We start from the raw sequence: 23,883 nt of genomic DNA, 5'->3' as shown, positions 1-23,883 counted from the left end.
CTTTTTTTTTTTTTTTTTTTTTTGGCGAGAGAGCAGCAGCACCCTTCTCCATATTCCGCCTAGCACGCTTACAGAAGTGCGCGCATTGTCTTTCTGCAGAGTAGATAGGCCCATCCCCTAAGGCAACAGGCGTGCAAAAGGCGTGCAAAAAAAAAAAAAATAGGAAAAAAGAGGCTTGTCGAAGAAGGACGTCAGTCCTAGAAAAGTGAACATTTCATCAGGGATACCGCCCGCCTGACACAAACCCGCCTTTTACACAGTAAAGCCGAACAAGACCATGGCTCTCCCCTGCCTGTGAGGAATAGGCTTGGGGGGACACATCCTCAGAAGGGGAGGGGGTTCGCATTCCCTCTCCTCCACCTCACTGCCTCGCGCGTTTGGGCGGTTTTAAACAACAGAATACAAGGTAGACCGTAGATTACTCAAGTAGGGAATAACCATCTCTCAGAGTTGTCAGAGACTCGGAGAATGGGAGGGTTTCCCCTAACCTTTTCTCCCCTCGTAAAACCTGAATGGAATTATTCGAGACGTTCTGGAAGAACCGTAACCGAAGGTGGGAAAAAAAAAAAGAATGTCACCCTTTTTAGGCCATTACGTAGAAGGTTAGAGAACCACAGACTGCCTCATCCCCCCGCTTCCGACCAACACCACCACCTTCGCCTTAGCTAAGCGACATTTTGGCAAGGTCGGTAGTTGGGCTCTTTTCGGATAGAGTAAATCGCTCTCAATAGTGGTAGATATTCACAGGTACACGTGGAAAGGCTTTGTTTTGGGGCGTTTGAATGTTTGTATTCATTGATAGGCGCCAGTTGTTTTCTGGTCGTTATCCCTAGCCTGTACTCGTTTCGAGGGCTTTGGTCCCAATTCGAGTCTCCGTTCAGCGAACATATCCGCTGACGGTTGGGTTCTTGGCCCAGGTATTGTCTAAACCGTCTTTTCCTCAGCTTTGAGGGAACAGAATCCCTCTCTCCCGTAGTGGCCCAAACACATCCCAAAAAAAGAAAAAAAGAAAAGAAAAAAAGGAAGAATCTGGTATCATCCAAACGGTTGCCAGGAAAGTAACCTTGTGAAAGCTCATTTCCCCAAGCCGCTTGCGCATCAATGCGTCAGAATAGAATATTCCGCCCCCAGAAAAATCATGAGAAGAATTCCTGCCTCTTTGTCTTTGTCCCCGTCTGCGCCTCATATGCTTTCCATAGTTTTCGACATCGACACACCATCACTCTTTGCTTTCCAGTTCCCAACTCCGCGCTGAAGACAGAAAGAATAAACAATGAAAGGAAAACCCGCTCCGACAAGTTTACAAGCGCCGTTGCGTAATAGAGAAATTCCGGTCCTTTTTTGCACGACTTTTGGAGATTCCATTCCGGGAAGATAAATCCAAAAGGTAATATGGTCCACGTGTCTCGTAACGAATTAAGTATCCTCGTGGATGGCCCACGAGGATGAACGTTGATTAGTTGTTGTTTTTTTGAGTTGATGTCGCCATGTCCTCCAGGATACGTAGGATTGGGGATGGTCCTGGACATGAATTGGCGTAACAGATAATTGTTCCTAGTAGCAGCCTTGAGGGTGCGACAAGATGGGAACCTGGTGGTGGAAGGGGACGTGAGGATGGATAGCAGGGGCCTGCTGAGCATACTTCAACACATCTCCCCACCAGAACTGGACGAAAGACTTGGATGGACAGCTGGGTGCTTGCAGTTGAGCCTGAAGAGGAGCCGATGTTGGTACAGGCATCTGGACACGGAATGACTCAGGTCCAGCAAGCTGGGATGGTACGGGGCCAGTGTAATGTTGAGGGATGTAGTCCTGTGTGGAGAAGTATGTTGCTCCGGTATCCTCTGGTTCGTATGTTTGGGTATGGCATGCCATAGTCTCCTGCTGTTCCTGAAGGAAGTCCTCATCAAGGTCATCGATGGTCGAGCCACTTGAGGTGAGCGAGCCCTCGTCAGAAGAGCAGGTAGATCCTTCGTCCGAGGATGAGGAAGCAGGCGAGAGGGCATTATCGTAGTCGTCGACAATCGTGTCCTCGCTAGTAACGTATTCGGTAGTATGCTCATGCGGAACCTGGGTAGTCGAAAGCACAGCTGTCGGCGTCGCCGGGATGGTAAACATGGAGCAAGCCTGGATTCTTGCCTTCAACTCGGCAAGAGTAATCCTCTGATCCGGGTTACGGGTGAAGATCCTCCCCAAGATGTCGTTCAGTTCATCCGACACGGGGAGAATGCTCTTCAGAGTTTCCGGGCATCGGGTGTAAGCCCTGTAAGTAGAATCCTCAAAGGATGCTTGCTTCCATGGGTTGCGTCCGCAGGTCAGGTTGACCAAGATGACTCCGAGGCTCCAGACATCATTTGGTGCGCAGAAGTAGAAAGGTCTCCGGGCGGAGTGATCCAGGCATTCTAAGAAAAGGAAAGAAGCGACATGTTAGTGGTGTTCAGGGGGCTTGATAGAAGTAGGAAAATTCCTGGGAGTGGATGGCCTACCTGGACTCATGTAGAATGTTGAGCCGCATCCGTAGTCCTCTGACCGGTCGGATGAGGTTGCGAGGCCAAAATCGGCAAGCTTGACTGTTGATCCTTGGTCCGAAACGAGAATGTTCTCCGGCTTCAAGTCTCTGTGGTAGATTCCGAGGGAATGGCAGTGCTCCACGGCATCCAATACTTGCAGGAAGACTCTCTTGGCGAGGTCATCGTTCCCGACATACTGACCGCACTCGGTGATGTTGAAGAACAAGTCACCTTCCGGGCAATATTCCAAGATAACATAGATGCAGTCCGGGTCATCAACAATCTTGAGCATCGAGACCACGTTAGGGTGGGCCGACGCCAGGTAGTGCAGACGAATCTCTCGGTTCTGGAAGGCAACCTGTCGACGATCCAATGGGGTTCCATCTGGGTTGAATTTGCTGAGGCACTTGACGGCGTAACGGACTCCGGTCTTGACATCCACTGCGGAATACACGACGCCATATGCGCCAGTACCAAGAATGGTTTGCAACTGCAACTTGCCCTCAAGAAACCTTCCGAGTCTCGCCTCTGGTGTTAGCGGGACATATCGTGCCTGGCAGTGAGGTGCTGTCGTGATGGGTTGTTGGATCGAACACTTTGTGTTGTCGTACACCGGCGACGCGGGAGGGGTGGGATAGCCAAATCCTGATACATGCTGCATGTTATGTGATTTTTGCGGGTCCAAATGGGAATCCTTTCTCTGGCGGTTTGTAATGGGTCTCGAGGGCGAGATCCAAAGTGGAAGAGAAGAAGAAAAAAGTAGAAACGGCCTTTGTCCTTTGGGTTGGTATGTCCTGGGCGTCCAAAGTAATAGTCCTGGGTTATTATCCTATGGCCTGAGATGGGTTGGTAGTCCTATGAATGGATCGGTCTGAGGAAGTAGAAAAGGTCGAAGGTGCAAGACGTCGAGTCAACGAGTCAAACACGGTAATTGTCGCCTGGTGCGGGATGGGTAGCGAGCTGAGGTCGGTGAAGGTCGGTGTCTGTTGTGAGGTGGAGGTGGGAGGGCGACTGAGATTCCAGTTTCCCGAAGATCGTGAAGAGATGTGAAGAGGTCGACCGGAAGGAGCGTGGTGGAAAAGTTGATGATTGAAGTCTCGAGACAAGTCGAGCCAGTGGTACGGTGGTGGGATATGGGTGGTTGATAATGACTGCCACCACCCCGATGAGGAACGAGGCGAAATGATGTTAGCGCTACGGCTACGTACCCATGTCAAAGTGCGTTGCGTGGAGCATCCACCATGGCCGGTGGCTCCAAGGACACCCCAGTCGTCTTCGATATTAGCAGAGCAGGGATGAGCGGCTTGCCATGTCTTAGCCATGGATCCACCAATGCACCGTCTATTCTTGAGTTCGACATGAGCAGCGGGCCAGTGGGTTAGAGTTGATAGAAGAGCCTGAGGCCTGAGAGCCTGGCTTGGAGCTACGCAGTACGTAGAGGGCCGAGGGGGCGTGGAGTCAAAGGGGGCGTGGTCGTGCCCAGGCGTGGACAAGTGACCGGCAGAGTTTCTCTACTGGAGCAGCCACCAGGATGCCACTAGCAGTCGTGATTGGCGTCTCTGCGCAATTTACGAGCAGGTATTGTCTGACGCACCAGGTAAAGTGGCCCCGTCCCAAGGGGGTGTGAGGTGTGAGTGGGTGTGAGCTGTGTCACCCCTCACTTCTCGTGTGTTGATTCTTATCCACCACCCCCAGCCGTGCTCCATATACCCCTGCCACCGCTACTGGCTGAGTGTGTCAGACGAAACGGATGGTCGATGGGTGTCGAAGAAACGGGGCGTGCGTGAGTCGTCGCCTCCTAAGCACTCATGGGACGACCCTGGCGGAGGGAACACAGACTGTCCGTTGCTCTACCCTTCCCTTCCCTTCACTTCCCTTCTCAGCTTTCTCGCTGTCAATCAGAGGCCCGGTGCCTTGTTGGTGACTGACTGCTCCGTGCTCTTGCTGCCACCGCTCGCCCTCCCTAAGCGATACTGAGTGAGCCATCGTCATAGGCCTCCTGTGACCTGTGATGTGCAGCTTCTTCCATTCTTCTCTCTCTCCAGCCTGCCCTTGTCTCGCCTGCCGCAGGGCGAACGTCCCCGTTTTCGTAGGATAATGGAGGAAAGCCTCACGCTTGAACAAAACCCCCTTGGGGGAACGTCGGAACCGGGCATGGAATCTCAGTCGAACGATGATCGAATGAGACACGTCTTCCTTCACCGCGACTTGGGAGCATTCGGCCTGGTCTAGCGACGTGGTATGCTATGGCTTGTTGCAGAGCCCCGTACTTTGAGCCACAGCTATCATCAATGCCGCGTGGTTCGAGGTCGAAAAAGACGCTGTTGACACCGGGTAGAGCTGGTAACAGGGTAATCTGTGACTACCGCCAAACACCGACTGAGAGCGGGCGACTTGGGATGCCCAGTCACAATAGTGCCACCCGCGACCTAATTGGCTCACTGTCATGATCTCGTAGCTGACGTCGGAGCCTTTGTGGCGCTTGGCAAGCTGTTTGCATAAAGTCCGGGAGTTGATGAGTGTGGGCTTCGGTGGCCGGTCAGCCTTTCTGTTGCAGATGCTGCCTCGCAGGCTGGTGACTGGATCAATGCTAAGCAGATCTGGCTCTGGCTCACAGGATGCCCGTCGCTTCCCATCCATCCTTCGCGGGAGCATTGATTGGCTTCCGGATTTTTCGCAAGCGGTCATCTTCCACCTGGTGGCCACCTTGTGGCTGCACCAACCACGGAGTACGTACACCACACACATTCTCTCTTAGCAACAGTTGTGAAGTGTAGATCACCTGTAGCGCCATGATTGGTCGACAAGGATAGATACGGCCAATCATCTATTGAGAAGCACTTTAGGATGCTTGCGTCAATACCATGACTGCTAGTAAGGCGAGCCAATGAGTAATGTTCTGCACAAGCGACTATCGAAGTAGTTGGTGCCGAGCTAAGTGCTCTATAGCTACTGTGTATGGTCGAGTCGATACGAATGGCCGGGTAGACTGCATATTTTGCCAAACAGTACGGAGTAACGACGGGGTTTTCACATTTGCGGGTGCACAGTTATGTGCTGGCTGGCTATGTCTGCTGGTCTGGTTGCTGGCAGTCCGCGGCCGACTCGATTAGGAGACCAAGTTCGCTCGACGACGGACGGATCATTGCCATGATATTTTTCTTTTCGAACTGGTTGTGGGCCGTTCTGGCCGGTCAATCCGAGCCCGTCTGAGCCTCTGAGGTCTCATCAGAGCATGACAGTAGACTCGAGACTGAGAGCATGATTAGACGTGTAAGGGCGGGTTCAGGACCGTGGGGTCGGATTTAGCGCCATAGGCATCACTCAGACTCGGTACGAATACGCAGTAGGTAAAGGCTGGCGGAGTCGAGGACACGGTAGCCTCTCTGCAAATGATGAGCTGCGGAGTGTGGTGCCTCGAAATTTACGGCCAAATCTTTCCATGTCGGCCTTGGGTTCGCGTGCCCGTGGCCAGCTTGGCCGGAGACGAAGCAGCGGCAACTCCAGCATCTACGGAGCAGCAAGCGGAACAGCAGGCCTGGACTCGGTGCGTGTGGAGACTCAGGGCGGGCGAAGGAGGATTCGGTTTGCCTCTGGAATGGGCTTTTGATCCCGGCCAGTGACGGCGGCCAACATGGTCATGGGTCGCACATGGGCCTGAGATTGCGAACGACCGTTTGAATGGGCGGGCCAGGATTGAGTTCCATGAAAAGAAAGTGGATAAGCAACCTGAGCGTGCCGGGCGCTGAATGGACAAGCAGATTGATGCTGTGAGGTCTCTCTCTTTTTTTTTCTCTCTCTTTTTTTTCGTTTCTCTGGAATCTGCCGTACACTTGACCCTAGGCACGCCGTGACGCTGCACGCCGCAATCCAGGCTTGATGAACGCCGCAATGCCGCATTGCTTGGATGCGTATGGTGCATAGGTCTTTGCAGTCTGCAGCAATATGCTGCACGTCTGTGTGGCTCGGAGCGGTAAACGGGCAGAACGGGGAGGGACTGGCTGGGGTTGATTCGCTGTCAGGGTTGCTTGAGGTTGAAGCAGTCATGCCTGAGGCCAGGATCGTGTGTCATTCTGGCACAGAGATGCAGGCGAGCCGTGAAAGAGAGAGCTGGTTGTTGAGAGTGAGGGTGAGACTTGAGAGAGAGTCGAACGTCGACAAGACATGGGTGGTATGGTCGTGATGGTGTGGTGTCAAAAAGTATGTGGTCTGTGTGGTGCGCAGTGGCAGCGTCTCTGGAGTCTTGTCACCTTGTGCCGTTCTAGCGTAGTCCATGGGCCATGTGTGCGTGCCACTGGCCAGTCCGGGCGATTCGGGAATGGAAGAAATGCAGAGGCTGCAGGCGAGCGAGAGCAGCCTCGTAACGACTTGATGGGGTCGCTGTACAGGGGTCCCTGGGCGGAGCTATGATGGATCATGATGGATCATGATGGTGAAGGGGCCACGGGGGGCCCATATAATGGTCTGCAGAGGCTGATCTCGCCAGCCCAATAGGCAATTTCGGGCGTCCAGTTGTAGCATAGCGCCCGTGGTTCACGATGCAGTGTAGCATCGTCTGTGTGTGTGTGTGAACTTGTGAAGTCCCAACTCCCCCGCCAGTGTGGCCATCGGCAAGTTTGCAAGCACAGCTGAGCAGAGCAACCAGCGCGCGCCTCCCGGGCTCTGGGTTTTGCTCCAGGCAGAATCTAAGTCTTGATTCCACGGGCGTCTGTCTCTTCGGTCGAACTACTCGTGCCGCCTAGCGGTAGATGGACGGTGAGACGGGATTCCGCTCAGGAAGTTGGTAAAGCAGAGACTCATCATTCATGATGCGCTCCTTCATAGTGGTGTGGCAGGCTATGATGCCACTGCTAAGATAAAGGCCGGTCGATTGGTAGCGAGCTTGATGTGATAATGTCAGACTGGGATTCGATGGAGCCTGCGATGACAGTCCAGGAGGAACATAGTGTATCCGTAGGCCAGTCCCTAGTATCGTGAAAGTGGTTCTCTCGTCGATCACGATGGTTTGCTTGTCTATGCGACACTGTAACCGTAAGCAGACCGAAATATCCGAAGACAGCGGAGTGTAAGAGTAACAGAAACTCTCCGAGCACGGCTACGACGTCCGACCGCAAGCCACTAATTGTGATGGAGAGAATTGCAGCATACCGTACTACCGAGAAGCAAGACGATGTGCAGTCCTGCAAGGGGTGAGGTTGAGGAAGATGACAATGGAGACAGGTAGCTAAGGTAGGTAGTTAGGTCCTTCCTCTGGGTACTCTTCTTGGTGTTCGTTGGAGTTTCTTCCTTCCTTCCTTCCTTACCACCCCGCCCCATCGATTCTCTAACCAATCATGTGCTACTATAGACTATTCCAATAGCCTTCTTGACCAATCAGAAAACAAGGCGCCCTCTCCGGTCTGAAGTCACACTTGCTTGGATTCAAGGAACGGGAAGGGGCAGAGAAACATGGTAACGACCGGTGGCTATCTGGTGGCTGGTGCTGGTGGCTGGTTGCCGCCCTCCCAGCTTCTCGCTGGGTCTTGGATAGAGTACGTATAGATCACGTGATAGATCCACCTCAGCCAGCCCGTGACTGCCTCACTTTCCTGTTCCCTGCCACTCCTGCCGCAGTCCCACCGGATGCTTCCTTCCCCCTTCCCATGCATAGTAGTAGTGTACCAATGACCAGTAGCTGCCTGAATATCGCTCATGCTGCCTCAGGCCATCAATCTGAGAAAAGAAACAAGCGGTCTGCAGGAACTGCATCGATCACGGAAAACGCTTACCGCAGCCGGGCTAGCGCATCTGTCAGATCTCATCGTCCAACTCGTTCCCTCTCTCCATAACTCTTGGTCCGCCCGTCCAACTTCAAGGCTTGCAGCTCGGTCCTTGGCCCTTGTCCGTCGTCGGTCCCTGCCTGGGAATATCATCCCGACTATTCGAATCTCTGCGACGCTATCCTTCGGATACCCCACGCTCTTTCGCTCTCTGCATTACACGTATTACCGACATGGCGACGGCCCCGGTATAACACCACGTTAATAATACGCCGTGCTAAGAGCAGCGGTTCGCTTCTGCGACATTCCCAAACCTTGTTTGTCTCTCGCCCTTCTCATTCCCAGTCAGGGCCAACTTGGCCAACCCGGTTCCAGGCGCCAAGTGTGTCCGCTACTGCAAACGAGAAACAGCCGGGCCAAGCATCGTGGTCAGCATCGCCATCATCAGATGGGCAAGAGACCAGGAGCCAGTAACAGCAACCGTGCCTAAGGAGCAATAGACAACAGCTAGCAGGCCGAGATGGTGGCGGAGGGAGAGACAAATACCTATAAGTGTTCAAACACTGTGACTACCTATCGCCTATAGCGGGAAGCGGACCACACGCATACACTTATCAAAGACGAAGATATACCGATGCGTTATAAACAAACACGAATAGAAGAATGTATCCCAGCAGCCGCCTTCTGCTACCAGACACTGCAAGACAAAAATCGGCTGCGTTTCCTCCGCCGGCAACTCTTGGGAGCAATAACATCTCGGGTTATTTTCCAACCATCCGAATTCCGTCCAACAAGTCACAATGCGAATGGCTTGAGCACGCACGCACGTCCTGCCGCTCGAGACAAGCTCGCAGGCGCTCCAGCCACGGAGTCTAGGGAGGAGTCATCGTGGAACCCACTTGATTGGCGACACAAGCCTCAGCTCCGTCTGTTTGTGTTCCGGTGCAGGGCAAAGGACCGTCAAATGCTCCGTACACAGGGAGCTCTCAAGCGAGACTCGATTGTGAAACGGCAGTCAGCACGCAGGGCCGCACTCCCTCGTCCGCTGCTGATCCTTCAATCTAGATGAGGCAAGATGCCGCTCCGTGTTCAAGAACAAGGCTGCACCGGGCATCCGTATCCGACCTCCGCAATATTGAAGACCTAGATGCTGGTGCGCATACCCAATCTCGGCTTTTCTGGGGGTGCCCTTCCATCTCACTCAAACAAACGTGGAGCTGGGGGTCTTCACCAGGTCAAGGAACGGAAATGATTTCATTGACAGCGATCCCCGAAACCACCAACAATTCTTTTACCTTACCACCGACACCATAATTGCTTTTTCTCGGCATCGTTGGTGTCTAGCACATTCACACTGCAGACGCCCGTCAAGCACTTCTTCTCCCTGCGTCCCGTCCCCCGCAGACCAAGAGCGATCCGTACCAGAACTAATACCGGTATGGCCTCATATCGCGCCATCACTACATCGTCCTGAGCTGACTTACTTGAGTCAGCCAGGCTGTCACAGTGCAGATGGTTTGTGGCGGTCGAAATCCACATGCCCCTGTTGCATGGGCTTGGTGCAAGCCAACCAATCCGACGTGGCTAGGTCGTCAATCTAGGTATGCGCTCGATTTCACGCAGATTAGCGCTCATATTGTCTTGGCCTTTCGGGATTAAGCTCGCTGCCGGAGCCACGCCGTCGTCTGTGCTTTGAGACATAACAGCTTGGGGTCTACTTCTTCGTCTCTGATTCGCTCGACACTATAGATGTGGTTGCTCTCTGAGGGTTTGCATGCCGGCTTCTATCGAGTTCTCGATACTAGCTGACTTGGACCGGCTGTTTACGTCTCCGCTGGACAACGGAGACTTCAGCATCCCCGCGGCTGGACTCTACCAATGGGACTTTTCGCAGGATCGTCTACTGATCTTACTCCTGGCGATACCGCATTATCATAGTCGAGCTCGAGAAGAGACGCCATGCCCATGTTGGAAGGCATCGTGGTTTCCCTCCTAGGAACACCGGCAGTGATCGATACTCACTCACAGCCAGACAATGCGATAGCATCCAACGTCAGACCTTTAGGCGACCGCCGTTGGCGATCCATTCGGGGAATGCGAGCGTTTGACTTGCAATATCGATTTGAGGCATTTAGTCAGAAATGTCCTGTTGTCGAGGGAATTGCATCAAGAAGCCAGCTAACCTACTGGTCTGAACTCACCCAACACGTGAGTCGGCGTGGCAAGCTCTGGCATGCGTTTGGTGATCCTCGGAACACCTAATTACTGTCCCGATGCAGGCATCCTGGAGCAGCTAGACATTTCCCATTGCGGACTGAGGGGATATTCGGAGCGTGTGACTCGGCTCTCCAGCCAACCCCGAAATCAACAGCGGACGCAACCGAGCCAGCATTCCTCGGCAACGTTGTTCGAATGTTCAAGCGTCGAAGGCATTCCTTGCTTGAGCAAACCCACATTCTGCCCCAAAAGACGATAGCTAGTATGGAGACGTGGCTCACGTCGTTCTCCGCTACATGCTTAACCTCCGCGGCTGAGAGATCACGAGAAACACAAGCATGGCTCACGGACCTGAGACTTAGTCTACCACAGACTTGCTGCACCATCAGGTGTCACTGTCTCTGCTGGACCAGGGCGGAGGAGATCCCCCACGTTCTTGCCGTGCAGCGAACTGGGTACCACGCTCCCGTACAAACTCAAACTTTTGCATGAGGCAACTCAACCACATATTCAGCTGCACAGGCGTGGCTTGCTTTGTTAATAAGACAGGGTTTGTGGTGACCACCAAAGCCACCTCAGCAATCCGATCAGGATCCAGCCTTGTCTCTCTTTTTTTTCTCTCCCGGCTTGAGCTTGGACTTTTCCAGTAGTCCGATGTTGTTCGCAACACACCTCAAACATGCAAGACCAGGCCAACCTGTCACTCACGGGGCCAATCTATTCATGCGATGCCCGGCATCCCGGGGCTGCTTTGAAAACGTAAGCAAATCCGCTGGTGTGGTTTCCAATCAGCGCGCTCGCCTGGTTATTCTCTTGTTTGACGATGCCCTTGTCGCTACCCATCCTCGCTACCTTAGGATGGATGGCACCCTGGACTTGTGTATGGTGAACTCTGGAGTCTGAACGAGACCATCACTAAGCCTTGGATACAGTATTACTCCGTACACACTACGCGCAGACGAATATTCTCTGCCAATAAATGACCCGCAGCGCAACCTTGCGAAATAAGCCGATCATATACACTCCATCGGCTACGGAACTTGAACCACGGTCAGGGCCTAGCGCTCATCAAATCATTCTGCGACTTAACTCAATAAGGATAAAACGCTGCGGGACGTTTACCACAGCTTGCAACGTATTGCCTCGTGTTAATGAGGCTCTCCTGAAGTGGTGGGCAAGGGGAGACAAACGCGGCGCTAACGGCCGCCATGAGGCGATAGACTTGAATCGCTTGACAAGGGTTGACCGAAATTCGACGGTCCGCCGGTGAGATGGAACTTTCTTGGAAGCATGTTGCAACCTTTCGCATAACACCCGCCCCCGTCCTGAACTACATAGCAATCTTGTTCTCCAAAAAGCCAAGCATGGCCAGCGAACGCAAGGGAAGAAGAGAACGTTTTTTGTGTTTTTTTTGCTGTGCGACAGAGCAGCCTGCGTTTGCATTTCTCTCAGTGCTCGTCAGATTTCGGCTAGCCAAAGTTCGCAGCGGCAGTCAGTTGTTGCGGTGAAATCGACATCTGCCTCTGATCATTTGGCAACCACGCAAGTCTGCCTGCTTGCTTTTGATTTCCCGAGCAGATCGCAATTTTGCGTTCAGCCGAGCACTCGTAGGCGGACCGAAGAAGCAAAAAGTGCGGATAGTATCCACGACTGTTGAACCGTTGATGGCCGGATTGGCGCTGCAGCCAGGGGCTCCATAGTCACACCGAGGGATCCCGGCAGCTTAGTCTCGGTCGGCCGTTCCTTTTCGTATCGTCTCGGAATCGTTCATGACAGAAACGCCGGAAGTCAAAATCTACCAGGTCAGGTGAACGCGGCTGGTTCTTCCAATAGTGTTCCATTCCATCCCCTGCGCTAGCGAATGCGTCGGGCATGTTACTCAGCACACACGCTGTAGCTAAACTCACGGACCAGACGACACTTGGACTGGATGATTCTCGCGAGAGCAATGTCTCTCTATCCCTGCGGGATTGTGTCATGGTCGATCCGTGCTCGTGGAAGCCCGGTGCGGCGCCAAAGACGTGGAGACACGGCCTTTTCGCTCCCAAAAACCGCAACTTTGAAGGCACATCTGATTTAGGGGTCTTGGGACAAGGTGAGACTCTGACGACGAGGCGCTGCCAAACAAACAAACTAAGGTCAAGGGACTGCGCGCCATGGCGGCCTAGAACTATGCAAATTGAGGCTGTCGAGGCTGACAAATGGCGCTACCCGTAAGGTACGCGTGCTTTCGATCTTTTTGGCCAACTCAACGGGCACGATTGTGACTTTTGAGCCCTTAACGCCTTGGACTCGGGCAAACAGACAAGCGCGGCGTGTCGCGATGTTATCATCACAACTCGACGCACAGAGGAGCTAGCTGCAAAAGTGACTCAACCTCTAACACGGGCATTTGGCTATCTGTGCTACATTGGCACGGCCTGTCTCCGCACCACGGCACGTCAGTGATCACGATCAGGTCGAAGTCCTTCGCCCTCACATCCTACTTTGTCAATGGATGCTGCAAGTCGAGGGCAGTGTGACTGTGTGAGTGGGCTTCACGGAGGCTGCACTCTATCAGGGACAACATCCAACCAACCCTTACGAGCCCACATTCACAGCTACGCACCGGCTAGCCCGGGCGCCTCTGGTCTGGATCATGGATGGATGCAGTCGAATCGACTCGGATTTCAAGAGTCAATCCATGCTTAATACCTCTCTGACTGGTTGTACGGAGTACGGAGTATGCTGTGCATGGAAGCCCAGTCTATTCTGCAGCCTGAGCGGTTTGCAGAGTTGATGGCAAGCCGCGGAGGCTGCAAGGAAACCCTATCTCGATAATAAAGATTCCCTCGAATCATGAATGAACCGCCAGCCAGTAAAACGAAGTGTTCCAAACGAAACAAGTTGTTAATGGCAAACCCAAATCAAAATCCGGCAGCTCTCAAAGTCTTGCAGACGCGCCCCACACAGCATCCAACCTATCCACTGCAATGGGAACTTTGATACAGACCACATAGTGATAATTCAGTGGGGAGTACTCCGTATTCTGGAAGGTAACCCGCACTTTCTCCGGTTCACGATCCACGATTCAAACACACGGGCACAGCCTCGTCAGCTCCATACCGCCCTCGTATAGGTGAAGCACTGCCGCACGAGAGCCAAGATGAAATGCTCCCCAGGACTGTTTGGGATGCACCAGCATTGGATATGGAATGGGAAGAGGATTCTCAATGACCGATGTTAGCGGTGTGGGCAGCCACAGGTCAGTGATCGATCATCAACATGTCATTGACACGGAGTAAATGTCGCATGGCCTGGTAGTTCGCATATCGATTTGCAGATCTCAAAGCCCCCTAGGGTTCGACTTTCGCATTGCTAAACGATCCCCTGATTATGAGGACACCTCCATCGAGATTCTCATTCTCCAACAGCGATTCCGAGCCAACCGTCGCAAAGGACTGAAGAAGGAAGGAGGATTGTGGAGAGGACGTCTTTCTCATTCGCCATACGGTAGAGATCTTCACTGTGTTGTGCAGCTGTGATCTCATGGTCCGCATCACAGGCCCGCGAGAGGGGTCGTCGAATGCCAACCAGTACTGGGGCTTTCTTGGTACCTAGAAGATCGATGGCATAAGCGATCTGCAGCGGTCCTGGGACGGACGACCAGGCGTGCCAGTGTCTCGTCACGGCGCCTTCGGATGGCCGTCAGTACGTTATTGGATCCCGTACTGCAGATCACCAAATCCCACACCGCACCGCCCGTCCATCTCAGCGCGGGTGGTGGTCTCGAGCATCGAGCTAGGTACCACAAGGAGTAAACGAACGCTCAAACCACCGCCATTCACGAGAATAGTCCCAGCTCGATATTCTCAGAGAGCATGAGGTCTGTTGAGCAATAGAAAGCCAGGGAGGGATTGGACCCCTAAAAAGGGCGGCGGCGTGCGCCAGGACCGTTCAATGACCTCACCCCTTGCGTCAAGCGTGGTTCCATGGCGCGTGTATTCTGTCATATCTCCTCTCGTCTCCCGAGGCGAGACAAGCCAAACGACGTGACGGCCATTCCACTAGAAGGGCTCGATGCTTCAGGGTCCAACAACCAATCTAGACGACCGTCCCAACGGTGCGCCGCGGCTCAATAAGCCAAACGGCCGGCGGGCGTCAACCCCTCAGCCCTCTGCCGTCAGCTTTCAGGAGAATGCCGCCCCCCCCCCCTTTGGTGATCGACTCGATCTGCTCAATGCGCGCGAAAGAATGCAGCACCAGCAAGCCTCGGATGGCCGATCTGCGGTACGCACATTCTTTTCTTGGATAACCAGGAGATTTTGACCAACCGTGCCAACGAAGGTATGCCACTAAACAGGTTGGTCCTACACTCCTACTACTGTGGAGGATTTCAGGGTCCATCTCGGAGGGGTCGATCAATCATGCAACGTCCGGGGTGGCATTGAATGTTGTTCTTGTTCTTTCTCTCCGCCGGGCGTCGAACCTAATTCCACCTCGACCAGTTACGTGCCGACACGGCGAGTCGAACGACGACGATGATGAGAGCATGGCCCAGGGGGTAAGCCTGTGAGGCATTCAGGGAATGGAGCAGCAAAGATGGGTGCCCGACACATGTCCAACCAACCAACCAACGCCTGACGACGATCACTGGAAAAGTTATCGAGAGAGTTTTCTTGGCTGGTTGGTCCCAACGGTCCTTGGTTCATGGTTAATCAGCGGGCGATGACAGCCCTAGCGAAGCGGACGTCTTTCGAACGGGAGACCCTGCGACGTCGACGCCGTTGATCAGTGCCTTACGGATATACTCCGTACTCACAGCAGGGTAGGCATACGGATGCACCACTCTGCCACTCACATTATCCCTCACGGATACAGGGCGGCAGGTCACAGCAGGGCTGTCAGTCCCCAAGGAAGGGCCCCCGTCCCCGGCTCTCCCTTTGCTCTACCCCGCCTCGTTGATTGAGGCCCCCGCCATCTCCGTTCGGCACTACCGGGGGGCACCACGGGGGGGGACACGGCCGACGCCGTTACGCACCATCCAGCGTCCACGACTCCACACTACCTACCACCGTCACTGGCAATGCCGCCATCACAACCTCCCGTCCTCTGGTAGGCAGTGCGAGTACCCGCCGGTTGGCCGCATCAAAGCAACAACGTACATCCATGACTTGCCGCTTCCCGGCGCCGTGCAACGACGGCATCGTGATAATCTCTCACTTCTCTCCCCTTCTTCCTCACTCGCCTCACACACCTGCGCCTTTTGGTCCAACCTCTTCGGTACTTGGTAAGGCAGGTCAATCCTGCTGGTGCATGGGGATACCAGCCACCGGGATCCCGCATTCTGCCTCCAGACTACGGGCTTTCCGTCGAACGGGATATGCCCTACGTGACTTTGTTCAGCAACCAAACTCAGCCAAGGCCTCTCGTCTCTCTCCGCACATGAGGAACTTGGAGGGGATCCCGTGTTGCCGTCTCGTGCTATATTCCACTGATGCCCGCTGCGGTCGGCCATCAGCACGCAGCCGCGGTCGCCGCAACATCTGTTGGAAGGTGCCACGCCTCGTCTTCCAAGAAAGTGTATGAATTTTTCTTTCCCAGGCTCCAGCAGCCGTCATTGATGCTGTGCAACCTCGAGACGGCGCTGTGCCAGAAGGATCCCCAACGCCCGTTGTCGCCCGCCCCCGCTGCTGCTGCTGCTCACCTGAGATTCACCTGAAAGGTCAATTTCGAGGGTGCCCGTCAGCTGCTTGCACGACAGGCGAGGGCCGCGAGGTCTAGTGGTTCGGGAGCGATGCGTATGAGACTGTGCCTCCATCCTTTTCTTTGGGCGGCAAACATGCACGTAGCTTAAGATGTAGAGTTATTGCCTCAATGTTATTCTGCTGCCACCAGCAGCGGAAGGATCAATTCGGACGCGTTCAACGAGTGAATGGGTACAAGCCAACGCCAGTAGACGGGTGTCCTACCAGCCTGGCTAGCAAGGCAGCCGCTCGTGACATTTCTGCCGGCGTCTCTTTCGCGCGCGCGTGTGGATTTTGCTTTGCCTTCCGCGTTTCCCACGTTGGCTACTCTGCTTGGATCCATGCCGTGCTGCACATGGTGGCTGGGCGTAGCCTTGCGTTTTGAGGTATGTGGCCTCCAGGCACGGGCGGTTCCCGTACTAAGGCTGCGGGTTGGGGTTAGGTAGCGACGACTTTGTTGGCTCTTTCCTCGCAACGAGCGCTGGATGAGTCAGACTGGATTTAGACGTCTTTCTTACGGTTCGATTTATTAAATCTCATGCAGTCGAGGTTTTTATAGCGTGTGAATTGATGTGAGGGTGCCGATTGTGGTTTACATGGGGCCGCAAGCCTGGATGTTGAGATATCGCGATTGGCAGAGAGCGCGTTACCCGTTCGGTGTGCAGCTGTGTATTCACATAGGGTCCGGCCCGGCCCTGATAAAGTCTGTTCATGTCGTAGAAGACGAGTGATTTTGTTCTCGGGGTGGTTGGTTTGGTGTGTGATGCCGCGCGAGTTGCTGGCTACCGATTTTCTGCCTCGCGACACTTTCCTCATTTCGTCTCTGGAGGAGACTTGGTTACTTGCCCAGTGAGACTGACTACGAATGAGCTGGCTTTCCGTGTTACGAGAGAAACCAAGATTGCTCATTTTTCTAGCGTTTAAAGGTTTTCTCTAGCAGGGTTGAAGGCCAATGAATTATTTTGTGAACTTGGTTATAATGGTCTTTTTCCATATGTTTACTATGGTTGGGTTCATAGCGAATATAGCCTTGTGATGTTTCAGTGTGAAGCGTCATATCACCAACGGTATTTTCTCACTTCATCACGTGGACTTACCCTCGTTGGAACGTTTTCAACGTTTTTCAACGTCGTCGATGTAATTATCATTCCCGCAACTCTCCACAAGCGGTACGAGGCATTTCAGCCTCGCGTCGCGTGTGTGGGCTAGGCCAGTCGCCAGTCACGAAGATGTGATACACCCAAAGAAACAAACCACTTCATTGCCCTGTAGAAGGTAGTAAGAGAAGGCATCTTTGTACACTTATGGTTCTTGACCCCAGGCCATCTAGATATCTATTCCTTAGAAAGTCATCTCATGCGGTCATCATACATGTGGTGACACCTACTGAGATATTGGAAATGCTTCCCGGAGAAATTGAAGTCTGTGTATGACACATCTAGGCTCTGGAATCAAGAACAAGTAGCTACACCATATCTCAAGTTATCGATGGCGAGAGAGAGAGAGGCGCATCGACCTCCGTTAAGCTGGACACTAGACCCTCCAAGGTGTTACTCCTTTTACCCCCTCTGCCTAACTTCCTCACTTGGCCTCGAAAGGAGATCCCATCCAACTCGTTCATCGAAACCCACACGCCATGCTCCTGCTCACACTCGCTCCTACCCACCCGGACTCAAGCTCATATCTCAGTCTCTCAAAGGAATCCCAATCCTCCCTTGTCCTCCCAAGATGTACAGCTCAAGACAATGCGCTATAGCCCAAAACAAAACACAAGGGGAGAACAGCATCACGGGCTCGGAGCTCTCGAACCCCGCCGCGTGATAAACAATCCTTCTGCACGGGGGGAAAAAAGTCCCCATCAAAGATTTGACATGACATGACGTGGCATCTCCATTCCGCACCTCGGGTGGGACACTGACGGCGTATGCCCCGGATACTCGAACCTCACGGACGGAGAGAGTGGTTTACCCAAACGCTGGAGATTAGATGAGAGCCTCTGTGCTATTCATGTCTTTGACATACTTCCTCTAGATACTCGAACCCTTGACCTCCTGAGCCCCTAACCCCTTTTTCCCTTGGAGCCTCTCGACTCCATATCTCGATCCCCGCGAGCCCTTGGATCCTCGCTCCACTATGACAGATCTGCCAACTGGCTCGCATCTTCGACCCTTTTCATCCATTCTCAACAAAGGTTTACCATAGTAAACGGGTCTATTAGGGTCCAGTCTCTTTAGATACCTCAAGCCTTGTTACGAGCACGGATAGACACGGGAACCGAAACATAAAAATCAGGAAAGAATCAGGAATTCAAGCATTCACCCATGAATGCGCTGGTTCTCCCGCTCCATACCTCGCAAGGTCGGTGAGAGAGAGGCATAGGCTAGAGGTACGTGGACATGATGCTCGAATAGGAAGCGGAAGAGCACCAGGCCTCTTGAGCTAGTACTACAGCAACTTCTGTTCTGTCCCGCCACGTTTCCTCGCGATGAGAATGAAGGATGCGCTGTGTGGATATTCAACCGACTCCATGGTGAATATCACCCAAGGTTAGGCACATTGTTGCTAAAGGTACCTGAAGCCGATACCGAGGCTTTTCTGCAAAATGGCACTCTGCGGATCTGATGTGATCATATCATGTCATAACGCAATGTAGTCTCCATTTCATCTAATGCTTTTGTTTGTGTCTAAAGAGGCGCTTCACAGTAAAAGTTGTGCCTCCCTTATCCCCATACAAACATCTACACGCCACACTGCCTAGCTATGGTTGTCGACCAAGGTTGATCAGGGTGCCCCTGGAATCAGAGCAGTGACCTCAAGGGACCACAACACCCCTGTCATCATCCTACAAACACACCCGACGGCGTCTTCCCAACAAGGGACTACTCGCCACGCCCCTCATCTCTTCACAGGCGCCGCGGCCTTCGCAGTAAAGAAGGGATGCTTCAGCGCGTCGGCGGGCTTGATCCTCTTCTCCGGGTTAAGCGTCAAGCAGTGCTCGAGCAGGTCGACAAAATGGTTCAGGTCCCTCGTCTCGGCGTCGTTCATACCCGCTGACGCGGCAAAGAGGCGGGTGCGCAGATCACGCGTTGGTTTGACGACGGGCAGGACCCTGGCGGTTGTCTGTGTGAGGATGTTCGTTAGCGACCAGCTGAACTTTTCTACTACTATTTTCAAACAAAAGGGCCCATCATCGGCCCATCGACAAAACAAGGTAGTGATGCAATGGCGTAGCAGGAGCCTACCGGGATAGGCTTGCTGCGGAGGGACCCTCCGGTCGGGGGAAACATTTCCTATCAACTTTGACAAATCGACCCGACACGTTGGACCCTTTGTGCAGGACACAAGGGGTGGCGGAGAGGCAAAAAAACAGGGGTATGTAGGGGAAACTAGATATGGAGCGAAGTTGAGATGATGCGGCCGTGACAAACAGTCCCTGAGACAGCTCATCCTCCGAAGATGGGAGGATTCGTTCGCGGGCCTTCCATACTGGGATACCATTCCACCCCAGCAAGTCATGCGAGTCCGAACAGTCCGGAGTGTTTGCTTCCAACAGTATCGTGACTGGTCCAATGTCGACGACGACCAGCCCGTCAGCTGGGCGGCATCGCGACGCGAGCGTTCCGGGGCACGCGCTCGGCCTTGACTGACGGACGGCCCGCATAGCTGTGGGAGGGTGGATACGTGCGTACGCATGTGCAGCCGCGCCTCAGCGCTTACAGCCGCACTCCGCCTCCACTAGACCCATCTCGGGACCCCGTCGGCCAAAATAGCAACTCTGAGGGATGATTGGGTCATGGGTTCAAGATTTGAAACGAGGCAGAATGCAGAGGCGTTGAGATATGGGGAAGAGGTGTGAAAGACAGATGCAAGCAAAACAACAAACACCGAGACCACGAACCAATAACGTACCTTTCCAAGCGCCTTGTCCCGCTCCATGCTGACAAAGTTGCCCATTTCATCAAAGTGCATCGCCGAGAGTTGACCCCGTTTGTAGAGCTTTGGCGTGATCTTGCCACGGATCTCCATGATGGCCTTGAGCATCTGATTGTTGCTGTCGCCCGCGAAGAGGATTTTGCCCGTGTACAGCTCGTACAAGGTGGCACCGATGGACCACATGTCGATGGAGTAATCGTAGGGCATACCGAGAATGATCTCTGGTGCTCTGTAGAAGCGACTGACTAGGTACGGGGTGATCTCGTTGTGCGCTGTGGCTGCATCAGACTTGTCGATGCCGGTTCCCAAGTCACAGATTTTGAGCACATTTCGGCTCTCGTTGACCTACGGACGGTTAGTCGAGTTCTTTGTTCAACAGCCAACATTGGCAATACTTACTAAGATATTGTCAGGCTTCAAATCTGCATGGATGACACTGCATTTGCGCATGTGAGCAAGGCCAATGAAGATTTGATGGGCGTATGCTCGCGTAGCACTCAAGTTGATACCGACATTGTTGCCGAATTTCTTGAGCACTTCGCGCAGGTTAAGACTCAGGTTCTCAAACGCCATGCACAGGTGGCCCTTGTGGTCGAAATGCCGTTCAAACTTGACAATGTGCTTGCGATTTTCTGGATCGGCGTCGTTGAGCTTTTGCAGAATGGCAATCTCGGTGAAACCTCCCTTCCTCAGCGCATCGTTGTTTCTCATAATCTTGACAGCGACCAGTTTCTTGTTCGTAATGTCGACGGCCCGCGCAACGCCGGAAAACATACCCTTGCCCAAAGCCGACTGGACCTGATAACGGCCGTTGAGGATCTCGCCAATGCGAAGCTTGTAATAACCGTCCTTGTCGTCGCCCTCGAGAATGGCTCCGTTTGTCGGCGCAAGAGCGGGTGAGGCCTTGGACTCGTCCACCACAGCTACCTTGACAGGGTTAGGTGCGGCGTACTTTTCATCATCGAAGTCTTCAGCAAACATGTCGAAATCGTCATCGTCGTCGTCGTCTTCTGATGACTTCTTCGCGGGGGCTTCCTGAGGTTGATCCTGTGGCTGCGTCTCGTGCTTTGTGTCAGGAGCTTCGCCATGAACGCCCACGTTGCCGTGTCGCAGTTCATCGCGCCTCTCGTCCTCCTTCATGTCGGCCGTGGGATCGTAATCTGCAGCTGAGGGGCCGTCCTCTTCCATTGCGTCGCCACCGCCATGAGTGTTCATGAGGTCACTCTCATTCACAATGTCAATAGCGCCAGGCGAACTCCCGTCTCGGGCTGGTGAGGCAATGTCTGCAAACTTAGCCTCTGTCAAACTCTGGAGGACAAGATTCTTACCTGTGCCTGGGGTACCAATATCCGCTGTTGGAGTGCTTTCCCGGGCTGGTGATGGAATCGCCGACTTGTCAGTCGCATGCAATGCGTGAATAAGCAGTGGAGTAGCTGAACTAGACTTTGCGAGTAGCTCATCACGGCGTCGTCGCCTGCGTTCGATCTCAGCTTCCTCGTCAATGACCATCGGCTCCTCGGGCTCATCGTAGCTATGATCAGGTTCCACCACCTGCGGAGCGCTATCGTCGGGCGTTAGCAGGAACCGAGTCCTCTTGGAGGGAGGAGGGGAGACGGACGCCTGGCCCCGAGAGCGAGAAGCCGCAGAATTTTCACGGTCTGCAGAGTCTTTCACAGGTTTAGCATCTTGTCTGGAAGCGCGCGAATCCATTCCTACAGCGACCCCGTTCGGCGCCGCGCCTCCGTTTCGGGCGTTTCGGTCCCTGTTGTCATCGTACTTTAAGCCGCGGAACGAATCGGTGAGACGATCGCGCCCGCCGTCTCTGGCGTAGTGATCATCGCGACCTCCTCGCTCACCGCGCGGGGGCCGGTAGGGCGACCTGGTACGGTTACGCTGTCTCTTATCCGGGTATCGGTCCCTCTCGCGATCGCGCTCCCTGTCCCTGTCTCTGTATGCGTCTCTCTCGCGGCTGCGGTTCCTGTCGCGACCGTCGTAGCTGGTGTTCGAGCCGCGGGACGGCGGGCGGTCTAGGTCTTCGTACGATACGCGTGAGCGGCGGTAGTCATCCCTTGCGCCGTCTTCGTAATGCACGCGGAAGCGGCGGGTTTCCTGTCGTCCTCCACCAGCGTAGTCACGCTCGTCACGGGCGCGCTTAAAGCCGCGGGGCGGCGGGGGGGAACGGCTGCGTCTCGAAAAGTGGTAGTTGTTTCTGGCGGAACTGTCGTACTCGGGGGAGTTGGAGGCCGAGCGTCTATCTCGAGTTCTGTCTTGACGGTCAACACCGTTTCCTTCAAACTTCTTCGGCAGTGAAGTTGCCTTCAAATCCACGGCGTCATTCTCCATGATCTCGCCCTCGTCGGAACTCGACGCCATGTTTGCAATGCGATAGCAAGTGCGGTGCTCTTGAGCTCTAGTCTCGACCGTGTGCAGACAAGCACGTTCCTTGCGTAAGGTAAGTTTTGCAGCAGTGATCCGCCAGAGGAAGGAATCCCCTAGGTCTTTTTGCGCGCAAAAAGCAGCAGCGACGTGTCAGCAGAGATCACCAGAAGATTGATGTGCGGCAGGAATTGTTTGCGAACCGGATGACTGTGTCGACTCAGCTCATGGGGAGAAAGAAGGAAGCAAAGGCGACACTAGAAAACCAGAGGGCAATTAAAAGAGGAGGGAGAAGGAGGATCAAGTGTCGTAATGCAATGCCAAGGAAGAGCAGTGTTGTTTGTGTCGAGACGACTCGGTGCCTTCCAGCGATCAAGGGTCGACAGGTTGTGGTTTTGGTGGTGACGAGACACTGGCGCCGCGCCGGAGAAATCAAGGTGGCACGGACCACAGCCGACCACACCGACGTCGAGCTTGGAATGTTCCGTGGATGTCCCGGCTCCACCACACTGGGTCACCTGCATATGGTATATAGCTGCATATTACTCTCGGAAAGGAATAAACCATAAGAAATCTTTATAAACGGGGACCCTTGACCGATTCGTCGAGGAGGGGCAATTTTCACCCCACGTCCGCCCGTCTCGCTGCGCCGCGCTTCCTCTTCTCCTTTTGACTTTACGACTGTGCAATATTTGCGACTCCAGATTCTGCCTCTTCGCCTGACTGTCCACCGCTCTTCCTCGCCCAAAGCCGATCTTCAACCCAGTTTCTTCCTCGACAACCTCGCAAAAATGGGTGGTGCAAGCCGTGAAGGTAAGCAATCTGCCGTCGCATAAGATGGGACAACCCAACCTTTTCCGACTCAGTCCTTGCGTTGCTGACAATGATTTTCTCACAACAACAGGTGGCAAGGCCAAGCCTCTTAAGGCCGCGAAGAAGGCCCAGAAGGACATGGACGAGGACGACCTCGCTTTCCTCGAGAAGAAGCGCGCCGGTAGGTCCCGCACATATACTGACGGGACGGATACTACATTCCCTCTCCCGTCTCAAATTTCTTTGCAGATGGAGACTAATGTACGATAACAGAGGAGAAGGCTCGCAAGGAGATGGCCGCCAAGGCCGGCGGAAAGGGACCTCTCAACACCGGTACCCAGGGCATCAAGAAGAGCGGCAAGAAATAAACCGGCTGCTGGATGGGCGGGATTGCGAAATAACCAGAAGTCGACGACCGCGCGCACACCACAAGAACGGTGCCCGACTTACCAAAGGCCGGGACCACGGAGGAGCGCTTTTCCTTTTACATACCTACAACAAGCATGCAATGAAATGATATCAAAAGAGTTCTCGATCTTTGACAAAATC

The 23,883-nt window shown here is 53.8% G+C and overlaps 8 protein-coding genes across 8 annotated transcripts; 2 read left to right on the top strand and 6 right to left on the bottom strand.

Annotated features, from left to right (window-relative positions):
• Nucleotides 1-1,554: 1,554 nt before the first annotated feature.
• CLUP02_11978 (uncharacterized protein) lies at nt 1,555-3,171 on the bottom strand (the record flags this gene model as incomplete). Its single annotated transcript, XM_049290943.1, has 2 exons — nt 1,555-2,402; nt 2,487-3,171. 2 exons carry the CDS (start codon nt 3,169-3,171, stop codon nt 1,555-1,557), a joined length of 1,533 nt encoding a protein of 510 aa, XP_049148088.1.
• A 163-nt stretch (nt 3,172-3,334) lies between these two features.
• Nucleotides 3,335-3,832, bottom strand: CLUP02_11977 (uncharacterized protein; the record flags this gene model as incomplete). Its single annotated transcript, XM_049290942.1, has 1 exon — nt 3,335-3,832. The coding sequence occupies one exon, from the start codon at nt 3,830-3,832 to the stop codon at nt 3,335-3,337; it is 498 nt and encodes a 165-aa protein (XP_049148087.1).
• A 484-nt stretch (nt 3,833-4,316) lies between these two features.
• CLUP02_11976 (uncharacterized protein) lies at nt 4,317-5,165 on the bottom strand (the record flags this gene model as incomplete). Its single annotated transcript, XM_049290941.1, has 2 exons — nt 4,317-4,754; nt 4,953-5,165. The coding sequence occupies 2 exons, from the start codon at nt 5,163-5,165 to the stop codon at nt 4,317-4,319; spliced, it is 651 nt and encodes a 216-aa protein (XP_049148086.1).
• Nucleotides 5,166-5,934: 769 nt separating this feature from the next.
• CLUP02_11975 (uncharacterized protein) lies at nt 5,935-6,432 on the bottom strand (the record flags this gene model as incomplete). The annotated part of the gene is made up of 1 exon (XM_049290940.1): nt 5,935-6,432. The coding sequence occupies one exon, from the start codon at nt 6,430-6,432 to the stop codon at nt 5,935-5,937; it is 498 nt and encodes a 165-aa protein (XP_049148085.1).
• Nucleotides 6,433-6,924: 492 nt separating this feature from the next.
• CLUP02_11974 (uncharacterized protein) lies at nt 6,925-7,062 on the bottom strand (the record flags this gene model as incomplete). Its single annotated transcript, XM_049290939.1, has 1 exon — nt 6,925-7,062. One exon carries the CDS (start codon nt 7,060-7,062, stop codon nt 6,925-6,927), a length of 138 nt encoding a protein of 45 aa, XP_049148084.1.
• A 5,296-nt stretch (nt 7,063-12,358) lies between these two features.
• On the top strand, nt 12,359-16,187 carry CLUP02_11973 (uncharacterized protein; the record flags this gene model as incomplete). The annotated part of the gene is made up of 18 exons (XM_049290938.1): nt 12,359-12,581; nt 12,655-12,699; nt 12,762-12,926; nt 13,018-13,260; nt 13,373-13,484; nt 13,575-13,604; nt 13,668-13,730; nt 13,809-13,946; nt 14,005-14,061; nt 14,136-14,282; nt 14,368-14,452; nt 14,537-14,647; nt 14,719-14,812; nt 14,866-15,029; nt 15,128-15,242; nt 15,347-15,755; nt 15,795-15,857; nt 15,926-16,187. The coding sequence occupies 18 exons, from the start codon at nt 12,359-12,361 to the stop codon at nt 16,185-16,187; spliced, it is 2,526 nt and encodes an 841-aa protein (XP_049148083.1).
• Nucleotides 16,188-19,107: 2,920 nt separating this feature from the next.
• On the bottom strand, nt 19,108-22,518 carry CLUP02_11972 (uncharacterized protein; the record flags this gene model as incomplete). Its single annotated transcript, XM_049290937.1, has 5 exons — nt 19,108-19,332; nt 19,517-19,875; nt 19,930-19,987; nt 20,122-20,490; nt 20,545-22,518. 5 exons carry the CDS (start codon nt 22,516-22,518, stop codon nt 19,108-19,110), a joined length of 2,985 nt encoding a protein of 994 aa, XP_049148082.1.
• A 320-nt stretch (nt 22,519-22,838) lies between these two features.
• On the top strand, nt 22,839-23,702 carry CLUP02_11971 (uncharacterized protein; the record flags this gene model as incomplete). Its single annotated transcript, XM_049290936.1, has 4 exons — nt 22,839-23,034; nt 23,131-23,334; nt 23,426-23,515; nt 23,608-23,702. 4 exons carry the CDS (start codon nt 22,839-22,841, stop codon nt 23,700-23,702), a joined length of 585 nt encoding a protein of 194 aa, XP_049148081.1.
• Nucleotides 23,703-23,883: the final 181 nt, after the last annotated feature.

Source organism: Colletotrichum lupini, chromosome 6 (genome assembly GCF_023278565.1).
Source record: "Colletotrichum lupini chromosome 6, complete sequence".
NCBI classification, from domain to species: Eukaryota; Fungi; Ascomycota; class Sordariomycetes; order Glomerellales; family Glomerellaceae; genus Colletotrichum; species Colletotrichum lupini.
This window is presented reverse-complemented; position numbering and strand designations above follow the sequence as displayed.